The sequence below is a fragment of the Macaca thibetana genome, chromosome 2 (assembly GCF_024542745.1).
Source record: "Macaca thibetana thibetana isolate TM-01 chromosome 2, ASM2454274v1, whole genome shotgun sequence".
Classification (NCBI taxonomy): Eukaryota; Metazoa; Chordata; class Mammalia; order Primates; family Cercopithecidae; genus Macaca; species Macaca thibetana.
In genome coordinates this window covers 96720732-96738338 of record NC_065579.1, presented here as the reverse complement: position 1 = coordinate 96738338, position 17607 = coordinate 96720732, and the positions used below count along the sequence as shown (strand labels likewise).

General features: G+C 42.0%; 2 protein-coding genes across 4 annotated transcripts in view; both read left to right on the top strand.

The window, feature by feature from the left end:
- The window catches only part of SEC22C (SEC22 homolog C, vesicle trafficking protein), a 29910-nt gene extending 19127 nt beyond the window's left edge, over positions 1 to 10783 (top strand). For both annotated transcript variants that reach the window (XM_050780431.1, XM_050780430.1), the window contains exons 4-7: positions 2023 to 2202; positions 5854 to 5972; positions 7534 to 7599; positions 10109 to 10783. In XM_050780431.1, the coding sequence (XP_050636388.1) occupies positions 2023 to 2202; positions 5854 to 5972; positions 7534 to 7599; positions 10109 to 10309 (566 nt within the window). In that variant the 3' untranslated portion in view covers positions 10310 to 10783. The remainder of the gene's footprint in view (positions 1 to 2022; positions 2203 to 5853; positions 5973 to 7533; positions 7600 to 10108) is intronic.
- HHATL (hedgehog acyltransferase like) overlaps positions 1 to 17607 on the top strand; it is a 464648-nt gene that overhangs the window by 142331 nt on the left and 304710 nt on the right. The window lies entirely within an intron of this gene.

The following is a 17607-nucleotide window of genomic DNA, read 5'->3' as shown; positions in this document are numbered from 1 at the left end:
GGAGGCAGGGTGGAGGAAGAGTGAAACATGTAGGTTGTAACCCACAGCTCTCTGAAGCTGGGGTCAGCAAACGATGGCCCATAGGCCAGCCACCTGTTTTGTAAATGAAGCAGAACACGGCCATGCTCATTCTTTCACATGTTGTCTGTGGCTGCTTTTGCCCTACGACAGCGGAGTTGAGTTGTGACAGAGACTGTGTAGCCACCATCCTAAAATATTTACTAACTGGCACTGTAAGAAACTTTTGTTGACCCCTGCCCCAGAGCATTACTACTGAAAGGGTGTTTATACCATCAGGAGGTAAGCACAGAAAGTGAGAACTGGTGTTTAGAAATTCTTATGGTAATTTGACATTCCTGTGATTATTTTTTATTGCTTTTTTTTAAATCAAAATATCAGTGTGTGATAGTTTGGAAGAAAAAAACAGTTCCTTGACCCAGAAGTTTGCTCTGGAAAATGATACTTCTTTTGTAGGCTCTGCCAGAAAGGCCTTGTCAAGGCTTAGAGACTTTGGAACACAGCATGATAATCATAGTATGTGCCCTATTTTGGTCAGGTGTGGGTCATTTTGAGCTCTTGGATGAAGAGGAATGGAGGTGGGAGTTGGGGGACATTCTGTGCTCTCCGTGTAAACAGCTGCTGACTCTGTGATGTTCTTAAACAAAGGTGTGGCAACATTTATTATAAATGGTCAGGGGCAGAACCAGCACCTGGAAGTGTTGCCACTTAGGCTTTCTGGCTACTCCTGCCACAGCCCTCACATTCCTTCATGTGTTCACTGGCTAGTCCATCAGGAATGGGGCTAGCACCCTCTTTTGGTGTCACCCTGGTAGGCAGGCTCCAGCCTGGTAGACCAGTGATAGACTGAGGGTTCTGCCCCTGAGTCTCCCTGTGAGGTTTTAGTCAAGCTTGTGCTCTGGGCCGCACTTCTTTCTCTGAAGAGGGCTGCTAGTTCAAAATAGACCATAGTTGCGGCATCCCTGGGCTGTGAGTTGATTTGGAGCTGGGTAGACCTGTGTTCTTCTCTCCCCTCATCTCTGGATGTGCCTTCCTTCTAAAGCCATTTGCTTGATCTGATGGGAGCCCCTTCCCCAGCATCATGTTTGCTCATTGTTGAGTGGGAGTAGAATGAGTCAAAGTACACTGAGAGTAGAATTATACATGATTTTGCTTTGCCAGTGTGTATGAAACTTCACTTCAAGAACTGTTCAGATTCGATAATGGATTAATCCTAACATAAATTTAAGAATTAAAATGAATACTTTTCAAATATGTAATCCTAGTTTGCACAACATTTCATTTGTAATTTTTTTCAAACAAGCCTTTTTTTGAGTTAATCAGATCAGGAGTAACTGTCTCCATTTTTCAAGCTTAGAAATATTCTGTAAATTGCCTAGGGTTGTACTGTACTATCAGAAGTGGTAAGGGGCTAAGACACATGCCCCTTTCCCCTGACTCATTGCTGAGGTTCTGTGATGCATTATTGCCTTTTTAGTCAATCACATTTTAATTATCCTGCTTTGAAGAGATTGATCAGACAGTGTTCATATTAGCGATCATTTGACCTTTATGTTTAACTTGACACTTTTCAGAATCTGGCTGATTTATTAGCTCTTGGAAATGTGAACTTCAGCTGGGTGCAATGGTTCACGCCTATTATCCCAGCACTTTGGGAGGCTGAGGCAGGAGAATCCCTTGAGCTCAGGAGTTTGAGACCAGCCTGGGCAATACAGTGAGACCTTGTCTCTACAGAAAAACAATTTAAAAATGAAAAAAATTAGCCAGGTGTGGTGGCACACATCTGTGGTCTCTGCTACTTGGGAGGCTTAGGTGGGAGAATCACTTGAGCCCGGGAGGTCAAGGCTGCAGTAAGTTGTGATGGCACCACTGCACTGCACTCCAGAGTGGGTGACAATGAAACCCTGTCTTCAAAAAAAGAAATGTGAACTTCATTTTGTACATATTATCTTATAATATCTGTTCTGATGAAAATGTTTAACTTGTGTTGCTCTCTTTTTGCAGACAACATCATTCAGAAAGTGAAGTGGCATTTTAACTATGTAAGTTCCTCTCAGATGGAGAGCAGCTTAGAAAAAATTCAAGAGGAGCTCAAGTTGCAGCCTCCAGTGGTTCTCACTCTGGAGGACACAGATGTGGCAAATGGGGTGATGAATGGTCACACACCGATGCACTTGGAGGCTGGTAAGTGGCTTGTAGTTCCCTGATGTTGATGAAGTGATACTGTGTATTTCAAATGGACGTTGATTTTTTTTTCACTAGAAAGCGATTTTTTGGGGAGAAGGAGTGGTGTAAAATACGCTGAGAAAAATATGGACCAATCCTGTTTCTTGGTGGCTGTTATAAAACTTTGACTACAGGCCAGGCGTGGAGGCTCATGTCCATAATCTCAACACTTTGGGAGGCCAAGTCAGGTGGATCACTTGAGTCTAGGAGTTTGAGACCAGTCTGGGCAACATGGCAAAACCCCATCTCTATCAAAAATATAAAAAATTAGCCAGAGGTGGTGGCTCGTGCCTATAGTCCCAGCTACTGCAGAGACTGAGGTGGGAGAATCACCTGAGCCCTGGAGGTCGAGGCTGCAGTGAGCCGTGATCGTGAGCCACTGCACTCTAACCTGGGTGACAGAATGAGACCCTGTCTTAAAAAAGAAAAAAATTGACTATTATGACAGTGGATTAGTTTGAGGGGAGGCTATTGTGATGCAATTCAGGAGTTGAAGAATGACTTGGCAGGTTATTTTCTTTTTTCTTTTCCTTCTTCTTGTTTTTTTTTTTTTTTAAATAGAGACAAGTTTTCTCCATGTTACAGCCCAGGCTGGTCTTGAACTCCTGGGCTCAAGCCATCATCCTCCTGCTTCGGCCTTTCAGAGTGCTGGGATTATAGGTGTGAGCTACCACGCTCAGCTGGCAGGTTATTTTCTTAATTAGGGTGAAGTCTACAAGTTTATTATTTTTAAATTTTATGTATTTATTTATTTATTTAAGTTCAAGTTGTTCTGACAGAACTACAAGTTTAAATGTTATAAAGAAGATTCATTCTCTTTTTCTGTAAGTTACTTATTGAACTGTATAGATTTACATAATATATATAATATATATAATATAGATATTATATATATATAGAGAGAGAATCCTTGTCATATTATTTACTGAAGTGTTGTAAATCTGAAACCCCCACTCATCTTGTTGGAGGGAGGACAATGGGGATGAGAGCGTTGGGCAGGGGATTGGAGCCAAGGCTTCTAATGTTCTCACTGTCTGGCTCTCTCTGAGACCTGGGATCTCCCTCTATCCCTGTGGATTTCAGAGACCTCATCTGAAGAAAGAGGTCTTAATGAACGTGATCACAGTGCCCTGACATTCCATGACTTTGTCATTAACGTCATTAGCCACTCAATGCTTAGCACATAACAAAGCATGATTTTTTATATTCCTGTTTATATTACATACAATTAAACTAATATTTAATTAAATTGGATATTTACATTCTAAGAATTCTATAATGGCATAAGAGCTGAATCCTTTGCTAAAAGAACTGTCTACACTATAATAGTCTTAATTATTTTGTTTTTAACTGTTTTATGCTAAACTCGTTTCTTGAATTTTAAAAGTGATGTATTATGTTCATGGTTTTGACTTAACTTTGTGTTTTAGTTTAATGTGTTTCAACCAGTACTTGAACTGGCTCTCATTCTGGTCAATAAGTGGTTCTAGTTTATATTGAGAATAAACTTAATTTTTGTAAAAGGAAGACTGGGTAATTGAGCTCCAAGCTTCTCACTTACCATATATGAATGCAGGCATATCTTTGTAATGTATGTTTTGTTTTTTAAACACTTAGACAAGAGGAGCAAATCCAGAAAGTGTCACCTTGCCCGTCTTTGTAGGACATTTTACTGTGATTTGATTTACCCTATTTTCCTGAGGCTAGAATCTTTACAGGTAGCATATTCTGTTCTAACAGTAACTTTTAATTGCTCAGTGGAAACTCTAACACACTAACAATAGGCATCAATTGGATTGTGGCTAGGTATTTGTGTGTGTGTGAAATATAAGGGTAAGAAAGGAGTATAGCAAGAGAATGGGAGGGACACCATTTAATTGTGTGAACCAAAATCAATTTCAGTGGTTATCTTTACAGAGAAAATGAGCATTTGTTCTCATTATAGTTCTAGAAACAGCTTGTAACCTGAATAATCAATGTTTCCCTCTTTCCAGTTATTTTAGGATTTTAAAAATTGCATTTGCTGTGAATTGCTCTAGAAACGCACATGACATTGCATATTATTATTGTCAGAGAAAGAGGACAAGTTGAATGTTGAGGCATATAATAGAAATGCTTTAAACATTTGACAACCAATTACAAATAAAGCCTTGGTTCTCTTTGGTAGTATAAGAAACTGTTTTATTTACTTATTTATTTAATTGTTTTTTGAGACAGGGTCTTACTCTGTTGTCCAGGCTAAAGTACCGTGGTGGGATCTTGGTTTACTGCAACCTCCACCTCCAGGGCTCAAACTATCCTCCCACCTTAGCTTCCTGAGTAGCTGGAACTACAGACACACACCACCACACCTAGCTAATTTTTGTATATATATATTTTTTTTTATAGAGATGGGGTTTCACCATGTTGCCCAGGCTGGTCTTGAACTCCTGAGTTCAAGTGATCCTCTCACCTTAGCCTCACAAAGTGCTGGGATTACAGGCATGAGCCACCATGCCTGAACTCTTTTTTTTTTTTTTTTTTTGAGACAAGGTCGCTCTGTTGCCTAGGCTTGAGTGCAGGGGTGCAATCATGGCTTACTGCAACCTCAACTTCCCAGGCTCAGCTTCCTCCCACCTCAGCCTCCCTGGACGACAGAGTAAGACCCTGTCTCAAAAAACAATTAAATAAATAAGTAAATAAAACAGTTTCTTATACTACCAAAGAGAACCAAGGCTTTATTTGTAATTGGTTGTCAAATGTTTAAAGCATTTCTATTATATGCCTCAACATTCAACTTGTCCTCTTTCTCTGACAATAATAATATGCGATGTCATGTGTGTTTCTAGAGCAATTCACAGCAAATGCAATTTTTAAAATCCTAAAATAACTGGAAAGAGGGAAACATTGATTATTCAGGTTACCAGCCTCCCAGGTAGCTGAGACTACAGGTATGCGTCACCATGCCTGGATAATTTTTTGTATTTTTTTTTTTTGTAGAGACAGGGTCTCACTATGTTGCCCAGGCTGGTTTTGAACTACTGGGCTCAAGTGATCTGCCGCCTGTCTCAGCCTCCCAGAGTGCTGGCATTACAGGTGTGTGCCACCGTGCCTGGTGCAGAAATTGTTTTAGGATTTTTCAACCTAATCCCTGTTGACATTTTTGCATCAGATAATTCTTTATTATGGAGGCTGTCCTGTGCATTCACTGTAGGATGTTTAGAAGCATTCCTGGCCTGTATCCACTAGATGCCAGTAGCAGCCTGTCTCTAGTTGTGACAACCAGAAATGACTCCAGACATTGCCAGATATCCACCGGGGGGCAGATTGCCCCTGGTTGAGAACTACTGCTTTAGATAGAACGGAAATTAAGCACTTAAAAAACCTGTACTTGCCTGGAAAAGAGCCTTTTTCTGGAAGAAACTTTACTCAAATAGCCACATCCATTCTGTCCATCATTTCTTGCCTTTTTTCCCTCTAACTTCTGCTGCTTTTACAATTAATATGTTTGTAATTCTGTGTTTAACATAGTGAACCTATCATTAGTGTAGGTCTAGTTAATGTCTTTGTTTATTTTTCTTTCATATAGAAATTACTTTCACTAAACACTTGTTTTTTTTCATTGTGAAGCTCCTAATTTCCGAATGGAACCAGTGACAGCCCTGGGTATCCTCTCCCTCATTCTCAACATCATGTGTGCTGCCCTGAATCTCATTCGTGGAGTTCACCTTGCAGAACATTCTTTACAGGTAACTTTTTTTTTAACAGTTTAAATTGAAGGACATATGATAGAAGAAAGTGATAGGTATACATTTTATCTATAAAATTGAGGTTTTATAATTTTTCAAAACTAATACAAATTTTATTCTAAATTTTATTCTTTGTAGTAAGTTGAATGAATATGAAAGTTGCTCTTTTATGTCTATTGTCCTAAGAGACCAGAGGGGCCTGCCAAGATATTGGTAAGAAATGGAGAATTTGCTACAAGGACATTAGACCACCCTGTGACTCTTGGGACCCCAGGAGTCACTCTAGGGACTGGATTATTTACCCAGGACAAAAGTTTCATTCTCTGATTTTAAGGTTCAGGCTCTTTTTACCCTGAGAAAAGGTTGTCCTGTAATCTGATTTATATAATGCAGATGCCACCTTCCTTGTGTCTTTATCGAAGAATTATATATCACTAGGAAGTTCCTACACGGGTCTGCTCATTTCAAAGGAACTTACTATTTCAGTGCTTTTTAAAAATAGTTTTAAAATTTTGAAGTATTTTAAGAAGTATTTTAAGAAGGTATAGTCCGGGTGTGGTGGCTCACACCCGTAATCCCAGCACTTCTGGGAGGTTGAGGTGGGTGGATCACTTGAGGTCAGGAGTTTGAGACCAGCCTGGTCAATATGGTAAAACCCTATCTCTACTGAAAATACAAAATTACCTGGGCGTGTTGGTGCATGCCTGTAATCCCATCTACTCAGGAGGCTGAGGTGGGAGAGTCGCTTGAAACCAGGAGGCAGAGGTTGCAGTGAGCCAAAATTGCGCCACTGCACTCTAGCCTGGGCGACAAAAGTGAAACTCCATCTCAAAAAAAAAAAGAGAAGTTATAGAACCATTATTAGCATCAACAAATAGATATTACTTTTAAAGATAGAGTCACCATACTCACACCCATGAATATAGTGCGTAAAGTCTGACGCATGACTGATGTTGAACCTCAGGAGACTGATGTAGACTGACCTCTTTGGAGAATGGCAGCAGGCCTATGTTATGAGTAGTAACTGGCTGTTACCACATCCTGTCTTTGATCAATGTGTGTTATGGTTTCTACTCTTATTGTTTATGATTGCTCTTAGCCAGATACTTACCAACTGTCTGCTTGTTTGTATACATTAGAATAAGTACCTGGCCAGCAAGATGGTTAAGACATAGTCCCTGCCTTGGGGGCTCTCATGGCCCAAAACCGTGTGTGATGGCAACCCTAAGGAGGCGGCAGTGCCTGGAGATGGGAGGAATTAGAGAAAGCTAGGGCTTAACAGATGCTTAGGTTTCTGAGAGGTGGAGGGATTGGCGGCTCATTCCAGGTTGAAGACTTAGCACAATCACATGGGGACAGGAGGCACATGCTGTGACCAGGCTGTTGAAAACAGTCGTATGCTAACCCTGATCTGGTGCATAAACAGGAACTTGTGTCTCACCCAGCCAGGGATTTTGTACTGTCAACCATACCAGACTGAAGGCAGAGTAAAGTGCTTTATGGTGCTGTGTTTCCTTTCTTCTAAATATCCCTTTCCTTGTGTTCCTTGTATTTGTTTTAGGTTGCCCATGAGGAAATTGGAAACGTTCTGGCTTTTCTTGTTCCTTTTGTAGCCTGCATTTTCCAGGTGGGTGAAATGATATTTTGGTGAGTGGATGAAATCTATGACCTTATTTTGTTCTTCTGTTCATCTATCAGCAAGTTTCTAGATGTGATTTTTGTTCCACCAAGGTCATGGTTCAAATCATGGACAATACCAAGCCCTTAGTGGAGGACCTTAGGCCCATTCTGCCCAGTCCTCTCATTTTACAGAGGAAGAACTTTGTGCTCAGAAAGGGAAAGCCCCTTGTTCAAGGCCAAGGGGCTATTGACAGCAACAGAACAGAAACCAACAGTTTGGATTTGACTTCCCAGAAGGGAGGGATGAGATTACGTGGGGATTGGATTAGGCCTGACTAGTGGGTGGCAAGATATTGCTTTATTGCCTTGTGCTTATTATTAGGACAGTCCAAGCACAGGAATGTCATTCTATAAAACTAGCATCTGTGTACTTGTAGTTTTTAATATATAGAACTAGGCCAGGCATGGTAGCTCACACCTGTAATCCCAGTACTTTTCAAGGCCAAGGTGGGAGGATGGCTTTAGGCCTGGAGTTTAAGACCAGCCATGGCAACACAGCAAGACCCCATCTCTGAACTTTTTTGTTTTGTTTTGTTTTTGAGACAGAGTCTTGCACTGTCACCCAGGCTGGAGTGCAGTGGCACAATCCTGGCTCACTGTAAGCTCTGCCTCCCAGGTTCATGCCATTCTCCTGCCTCAGCCTCCTGAGTAGCTGGGACTATATAGGTGCCCACCACCACGCCTGGCTAATTTTTTTTGTACTTTTAGTAGAGACAGGGTTTCACTGTGTTAGCCAGGATGGTCTTGATCTCCTGACCATGTGATCTGCCTGCCTCGGCCTCACAAAGTGCTGGGGTTACAGGCGTGAGCCACCGCGCCTGGCCTCCGCAAAAATTTTTAAAAATATATATATACATATATAGGACTAGGTCAAAGAACTGCTGTTTTTTGTTGTTGTTATTGTTTTAATAGTAATACCTTCTGACTCAAACCTGTTCTTTAGCAACTGAAGCAAACATTAGAAAATTAACTAGAGGGTTTTGATTAGTTATTTTCAAATAAGCTGTGTACTAAGGGGTGGCATAAAGAGGCGCTTTTGAGTCCCTCATAGGCAGAGTTAATTCTAGTGAAAGCCTGGCTCTAATTCTCCTTCCTTGTCCTCCATATGGACTAGGATTTTAGCACTCTCTCTGAATACATATTTTTTTCTCCCTTTTTTTTAAAATTAAAATTTCTGTTCTTAGGACACTTTCCTTCTCTTCCACATGCATTCTAGAATGGTTTATTCTTAAGAATTACCCAGGCCAGGTGCGGTGACTCATGCCTGTAATCCTAGCACTTTGGGAGGCCAAGATATGTGGATCACTTGAGGCCAGGAGTTTAAGACCAGCCTGGGGAACATGGTGAAACCCCATCTCTATTATAATAAAAATACAAAAATCAGCCAAGTGTGGTGGTGCATACCTGTAGTCCCAGCTACTTGGGAGGCTGAGGCATGAGAATTGCTTGAACCCTGGAGGTGGAGGTTGCAGTGACTGAGATCATACGACTGCATTCCAGCCTGGGCAACAGAGAAAAACATTGCCCAGAAATGCAAAAAAGAAAAAGCATTACCTGATGGTGCAAAAAGAAATTTTCAACCCATGAAAATGCACTCAGTTTTTAGAAAACAAGTCTCCAAGACCTTGGACATAGCCAGTGGCAGTTTCCTAGAGCTATGTTTTAGGACTGCAGGGATTGTACAGTTCCACCCCATTCCTTCAACTGTGTTCCTAGTTGGATAGCTCACTCCCTCCCTCTGTAGGTTGAACCTTTGTTGTATTGATCCATGTTCAGTGATGTCCTTTTTTAAAAACAAAACAAAACAAAAAAACAAGAAAGCATTGAACCAAAATGCTGTTTCTACCTTTTGCAGAACAAGAATGGCCCCTTTTATGTGTGATAGTCATACACAAAATGCCAGTCACTCTCCCTGCTGTGAGACCTTTCCCCGACTCAGAGATGATTTGGAAGACATGATAAGGAGGGTGCCCAAGGGAAGAGTGGTACTCAATGTAGTCATGGCTCAGGAGAAACCAAAATAGTAAAAGCATGGCTTCCTCTCACCAGCTTGCTTGCCTGTCATGGCTCCCTGAAGGAAAACTTCACTGGGAGACCAGTCAGTCACGTTAGGGTCCCCTGGTCTGGCTGTCTGCAGCTTACCTGGGGCTCTTCTTTCTCTACTGCCAACAGTCTGGGCATTTCTGTCTATTTCTTGAACTTCTCTCAGATGTGCCATGCACTAATTCTTCCTGTGACATCTATTTCACTTTCCTTTAATCTTCCAAATCCTCACTTTTATCCAATAATTAACAGCAGCCTAACCATCGGTTCCCACTTTACTGTAATGAATTCAGTTTAATCAGCTAATGTGAGGGAAATGACACTCTTCATGGAAGCTGTGGGAGGTGAATTTTGCATATGATCTAGTAGCCATTTTATCTCTGATTGGAATTCCTCTTCTGGTCTCATTTCAGTGTTATTTGTACCTGTTCTACAGTCCAGCCAGGACTATGAAGGTGGTGCTGATGCTGCTCTTTATTTGCCTGGGCAACATGTACCTGCACGGGCTGAGGAACCTCTGGCAAATCCTTTTCCACATAGGAGTGGCTTTTCTGTCTTCATATCAGATACTAACAAGGCAGCTTCAGGAGAAGCAGTCTGACTATGGAGTATGAGGATGACACTGTGATGAATGGATTCTTTGATTTTCTTTTGAGGATCAGTCTATGTTTCTCTTTCTGCTTCTCTACTTTACACTCCAGTTTCCATCCTTTTCAGCCAACTGGCCTGAAAAACCAGGAATTGGGGATGTTAAACAGTTGCAGTGGAAGTCATGAAGTTGCTTGATACCCAGCCTTGGTTCTGTGCCGAGCATTACTGCAGGATCTCCAGTTCAGCACGTTTACTTAGGACAGCTGGATCTGGGGGCTCATCCAGAAAGAGCTTTATTGGGAGAGAGAAAGGAAATATGTTGGTCTTTTAAGTTCAATGATACAGTAAACCACTTGATTCAATAACACTGGTTTTAGTAATTGGCAGTTGTCTCCAAGGAACCACTTTAAAATCCAAATCAGCTTTCAGTCTAAATATAACTTGGTTCGTTTTTTTTTTTTTTTTTTCCAGTGGGTCAGTACAGGATGAATTAAAAACCTAAAAATATGGTTCTTAAATATAAGCTAGATAAATTTTGTTTACATTTTTTTAATATCTTAGGTTCAAAATACCTTTGGAATATTTAAATATATTTTGGATATAAATTGGACTTCATTTAGGGTGAGGGCAGACTTAAGCTGAGAAAATGGTTAAGAAATCTGAGTTAATTTATATGTAACCTTTTATGGTGGTGGCACTGTGGGTACAGAAAATTTTTATTTATTTGCAGGGTATATCTGAATATTTTAAAAATTAATTGAATAACTGGTACTACTAGATGATAAGTTTATCAGTATGAGCAGAAATGAGAATTTCAGGATTACTTACAATTGACCACAACCTGGAGTAGGTAAATGAACATGGATTCAGTGGCACCTTACAGATCCGCTTGGGAGAGGCTGCTGTCATCAGCCTTTTCAGTAGAGCTGAGTGCCTGTTGTTTTAATGATGATGACTACTGTGTACCTGTTTGCAGAGTGCCTCCGAAATTAATTCCTCCTCTGTACCTTTCCCAGTCATCTTAATTAGCTTGAGGGCCTAATTTTTTATGAACAAGAGTTAAGTAGCTGTTAACTTTTTAAAGCTTGATAGAGATATAATTAACACATACTCTGGAAAGTTACTGTCTTTCATTGTCAAAAAATTGCTTGATCACAGTTTTCCAGAATATGGTTCTGGATAAGATCCCTTAGGTCTCCCAAAATTTCAGGCTGGCTTGTTTAGTACCACTCAGGAGGCCATTTTGGGAGTTTGTTCTTTGGATTGTTCTTGGTAGAAGTCTGGAATCTGAATAGTTCAACCACAGTTGCATGGAACGCTTTGAGTGTTCAACTGCATTATGTGGTCTTGATAAATTTTTTAAAATCCTATTTTGATAGCTTTTAAAAGTGGAAAACCATTACAAGAGTTGAGTAGATAGGGAATGTAAGAATGTAGTTTTAGAAAATTATATTTGGTTATCATTGCTATATTGTTACTGAGCTACCTTGTTATCATTTTAAGAAAGATAAGTTTATATACTGGGAACTATGTTGGGAAAATGTTGCCATAGTAACTCTATTTTTTATAATAGAATTTTCTATTTTTGACCAAACATAAAATATCTGGATATGGCCCAGGCATGATGGCTCACACCTGTATTCCCAGCACTTTGGAAAGCCAAAGCAGGAGAATCAGTTGAGGCCAGTAGTTTGAGACCAGCCTGGACAACATAGTAAGATTCCTCTCTACAAAAAAAAAAAAAAAAAATTGCCAGATGTGATGGCACATGCCTGTAATCCCAGCAGTTTGGGAGGCTGAGGCAGGAGGATCCCTTGAGTCCAGGAGTTTGAGGCTTCAATGAGCTATAATCACACCACTGCACCCCAGCCTGCATGACAGAGTGAAACCCTGTCTCTAAAAAATCTGAATATGAAAATTATATTGGCAACATACTCAGACATAAACTCCAGAGTTGTCTCTCCACTGATTTCACATCTGCATAATTTTCTGCATACCCAGCAGGTGAATTTTCAGTTTTTCTGGGAGACAATTTTGAAGAGATGGTGAAATAGAATGGGAAGTTAAGGAGGGGAGGTAAATTGTTTTAAATGAGAAGAACAAAAATGTTTTAAAAGTCAGTAAGAACACTTTGGGAGGCCGAGGCAGGCGGATCACAAGGTCAAGAGATCAAGACCATCCTGGCCAACATGGTGAAACCCCAGTCTCTACTAAAAATACAAAAATCAGCTGGGCACGGTGATGTGCACCTGTAGCCCCAGCTACTCAGGAGGCTGAGGCAGGAGAATCTCTTGAACCCAGGAGGTGGAGGTTGCAGTGAGCCAAGATCGAGCCACTGCACTCCAGCCTGGCGACAAAGCAAGACTCCGTCTCAAAAAAAAAAGTCGGTGAGAACAGCTTAAAAATGGACTATTTTCTTTTTAAGCCTGTGTGGCATTGGGTTGCTGTGTAGACCTGTACCCGGGGTGCTTTGGGCATCTGAGCCTATGATCCATATTCAGTAGGCAGTAAAGAAACGGTCCTTGAAGATGAGTCCTTCCTGGTAATGCTTCCTGACCACCAAAGCACTACCGAAGATGTTACCCACACCAGGTTGAATGTGTGGATATCAGTTAACATCCACATGGGGTGAGGTTGACTTTTGCAAACAAAAGGGAAAAGATGCAGTAGAAAAACAGTACAAGTAGTGACCACAAAAACATTGTTTGACTGAAATCCACCTAGCTAAAAGAATCCTCAGCTCACTGAAGGAAGAGACTGATAATAGGAAAGAAGTTCTGGTGATTTCATCCAAGGGAAATCCCCAGGCTTAGGTTTGACTTGGTTTAGGGTTGGAGGTTTATAGCCTTTTGTGTGATCCTTGATACCAGCAAACTGGTTCCAAATACCAGGAGTTATCCTCACTCCACCATGGACTCACTGTTGTTGTAGCACTTTTGTTTTCCCAGTAGTTAAATGCTACCTGTGCAGCTGATCTTACTGGGCTAGATCTGGGAATAGATGAAATAATGTTGAAAACAAAAACTTTTAGAGGTGCCTTCTGGTATCAGATGCTGCAAGGCCTTGAGCATCAGAGTGTATTAAGTCCCATCTACTGTATCAGGGCCAGAGTGTGGCTCAGTGCTCTTAGGAAGGGTTTCTTAACCAAGGGGCCAGAGCCCAAAAGGTTTCCCCTTCCCTAATATCCTAATGAAGGAAACATGTAAATCTGTTTTCCCCTGTTAGGCTAGCCTTATTGTGATGAGGACTGTACCTGGCTTTCCTTTTCCTGGATGGAGACAGCTGGGGCATATTCAGGTGGCATTCCCTCTCAGTACCAGAGGTCCCACTGCCTGCAGCTGGAGGCATGTGACCATAAGCTCCTGGTTTTGCTTTTTGGGCTTGCATCCCTCTTTTCTGTGAACTCGAGAATGCTGGAATTAAAACATGTAAGCATTTTGATTAAATGAGCTTGAGCTCCTCTGTTCTTTTCTGGGTGCTCTTGTTCTCCAACTCTCCTGCCTCTTTCTACCTCTGCCCTATACACTCCAGCTCTGGAGACAGAGGCTGAAACGAGTCTCTGGAGGGATGAGAAAACCACCTTTAATTGTAACGAATGGGGTGGGTAGACGAGCTTCAGAGTGGGAGCAGATTGCACTGAGGTTCAACTCTCCCACCCATGCCTGGGAGTCAAGTCTTGGAGAGGAGTAACACTCTTGGTGGTCAGCACAGCTCAGAGTCAAAAGACAACAGCCAGCAGGCCAGCAGCAAGGCTGGCTGTGTGAGGCACAGGAAGCAGGGCATAGATAGGGAGCAGAGCTAGGGGTTCTCTCTTTGCTGGAAGATAGCAGCTGCCCCTTGGCATATGGGGGTTGCACACTGCACCTTGCAGCCAGGGCTGCCATTTGCTGTTCTGTGAAGGAGTTGGCCACTCATCGTAACATGCAGGACAATGGCCTTCTGAGAACCTACTGCTTGCTTGCACAGTGCAGCACAAGTGAGGACAGACATGGGTGGGAGCATTTGTGGTGATTAGATGTGCCTGGCAAGCCCCTGTTCAGACATTGCTCACATTCCAAATGGTTTTGTGTAGAATGTTGCACAAGTCTGGGGACGCTCTACCTGTGCACTGTGAGTGTTAATGATGGTGGAGAAAGTGAGTGTAGTTGTGCCCTTGAGAGATAAGGTGAGGGAAAGAGTGCACCAGTTAGCTAACCATCAGCTTGCTAGGCTCTTCACTGAGTCCTATGTCACAGTGCACAAATCATTGCCCATCAGGCCTCAGTTTCCTCATCTGGTAAATGGTGATAACATCAGTCTGCTCCCCCAGGGTGCTGTTATGAGGGTCAAAAGTGGTAGTGGAGGGGAATACTGGGTGAATCCATCATGTGTGGGAGGAGAAAGGCTTTACATTCACCTGGTACATGAAGGTTTTTCTGCTTCAGGCAGCACAGCACAGCCATTTCTTCTGGCCTTTACAAAAAGGCATTTTGTTATACTACAGTGTAAACAACCTCAATTTTTCACTCCAAAAGGTAGCAGCCCCTTTTCTTCCCACCCTGGACCTGCCTTTCACCCCCTGGGCACAGAGCGCATGGTACCATTGGTGTTTGGTTTATTCCAGGATCCAGGGAGCTGGTTCTGCTGGTTGGACCAAACCTCATGAGCCAGCCACCCCTGACCCAAATGAGGAGAGCTCTGATTCTCCCATCTGGGAGCAGTGATGTCAAACTTCTGTTGCTGGGGAAATCTCATCAGCAGGGAACCTGTGGAAAAGGGCTTGTCAGTAAAATCTGGGAATGGCTGGATATGGAAACATCTGCCCATGTGTGCTGATGGCAGAGCTGTTGCCCACAAGCGCCTTTTGTTTAGGGTAAAATTAACAAACCCGTTCTGTTCCTCCGACCCATGCTTGGTACATATAACCTTCTTTAACCCTTACATTTATATGATTCTGGGGTTGCTTCAGAAGTATTGTTTCATGAATCATTCATATGATTTGATCCCCCAGGATTCTATTTTGTTTAATGGGCTTTTCTATTAAGAGCATAAAATACTAGGCTGATTTAGTCAGGGCAAAACCATTTACATATTCATTTTAAATACTTGCTGTTCATGTTACACAAGCTTCTTATGGTTTTCTTGTAACAATAAATATTTTGAGTAAATAATGGGTACATTTTAACAAACTCATAGTAGTACAACCTAAACTTGTATGAAAGTATGTAAAAATGTTGTATAGCCATTTATATCCTATGTGTACATAAATGAGGTGGCTTCAGAAATGGCAGAATAAATCTAAAGTGTTTATTAACATGTGTCTTTGCACTTGTGTGAAAAATTCTGAGTTATGGATCCTTTCCTAGACAGTGTGATGTGGGCCTGACGTAATGGGAGGGGGTTGCTGAGAGAAGTGAAAGTCAGGTCCTCTTGTCCGGTGAGGCCTAGACAGGGGCAAGGACTCAAATAGTCTTTAGCACTAATTCCCAACCAAAATAGCAGTCACAACAATGCCCTGGGGGCTGGGAGGCCTCCCCACTTCGCAGGCTCTGCCCTTGTCCTGCTGTGTGCAGCAGGCACTTTCCCTGCTCTGTGTTTTGGGCTCTTGTCTACTGTGAAGGTGAAGTTTCATCTCCCAGGACCAGCCTGACCACCGAATGGCCACCAGGGGGCACAGCTGCTGGCCACCTCCTCACTTTTCCAGACAAGGGAAGGTGGCCTTTTGCAAAGGCCGTTCCTATAGCAGCTAATAAAATTCCCAGAAAGGAAGCAAATGCACTATCCTCTCCTGACCATCCTCTAGACACATTGGGGAATTCACTCTCCAAGAGTCTCTGCACCATCTGTCCTGAGTCAGAATCTTTTGGAGGAAGGCAGTGACTGCCAAAATAAACATCTGAGTTATTGGGTGCTGGGATTTGGAAGTTGGTAGTTTTCAGACACCATCTGCTTCAACCACGTTTTTGCTCAGGTTGCGAAGCTGAGGCTTGTTCTAGGGAGCCAGTGACAGTAAAGTTCGGAGCTCTGTTTCCACTGAGCAGGAAACAAGTGTCTGTCCCCCACTTGGCAGTACCCACAAAGAATAGAAGGAGATTCTGGCCCATGAAAGTGTTCCTTCTATGCCAGGAGGGCTGGATGAGAAGTTCTGGCTGGTGAGTTGCCTTCTTCTTTCTTGGGGCCTACCCCTTGAAGGGTGCCAGGTAGCAGAAGTGCTACCTGACAGCTGCCAAGCATCTTTGGGCAGTGCTGGTAGAGGAGAGTCTCTAAGGAGCCCACTTGGCTCTGCTGAGTCAGCACAAAGATGTTGCTGGGATCAAATGTGGTCGGCAAATTCTGTGGAATACATTGAAGAACTTGAAGATTATCTTTGTGGCTTGTGGCGGAAAAGGACTTCTTAAGTCAAATGTGGACAGCAAAATCTATGGAATACGTTGAAGAACTTGAAGATTATCTTTGTGGCTTGTGGTGGAAAAGGACTGCCTTAAGGCAAAAATGATTGATGAATTTGACTATACACAAATAAGGATTTCATGGGCAAAGTTAAAAGAATGGGAGGAGATATTTATGATGCCAGAAACCACTAAGGGATTAATAACACAGAAGAAATTCCTGTAAATCAGCAAGAAAGAGCAATCCCAATAGAAAATGTGCAGACAATTAACAGAAGATAAAACCTAAAAAGCTAATAAACATATGAAGAGATTTTAAATCATTAATACACATTGAAACAATAATAAGACATCACCTCACACCTATGAGTTTGGCAAATCTTGCAGAGCTGGATGGCATCAAGTGCAGGAGGGAGTATGGAGACGTAGGACTTCGTGTGAGGTGGCAGTGAGTAGAGAGGCAAGGCTGATCTGCAGAGCCATGCCACTGTTAACAGCTGAATTCTGTTCCCCTGAAATTCACATGTTGAAGTCCCAACCCATGAGAAAATAAAAGTTTGCTTAAACCACCCGGACTGTGGTACTTTGTTAGGGCAGCCTTAACAAACTAATACAGCCTACTTACCCAAGTTAAGAGTGCACACCTTGTGAAGTGGAAATTTGACTTCTGGTTATTTGTCCCAGGAAAATTCTTATACAGATCCTTAAGGAGACACATTCATTGAAGACTTACTGGTGTTGGTGGAAAGCAATCTATGTATCCATCATGGAAAGAAAGTGTGCAGGCATACCACGGAGCATCACGATGCAGGCATATGTACCAGATTTAGATGCAACGTCACATGGATGAATCCTGAAAACTTAGAGCTGAGTGAAAAATGACTGTTATATAAGAAATATATGCATACAAGATGATAAAATATTTTGTGAGGATACATGCAAAAAGATACATG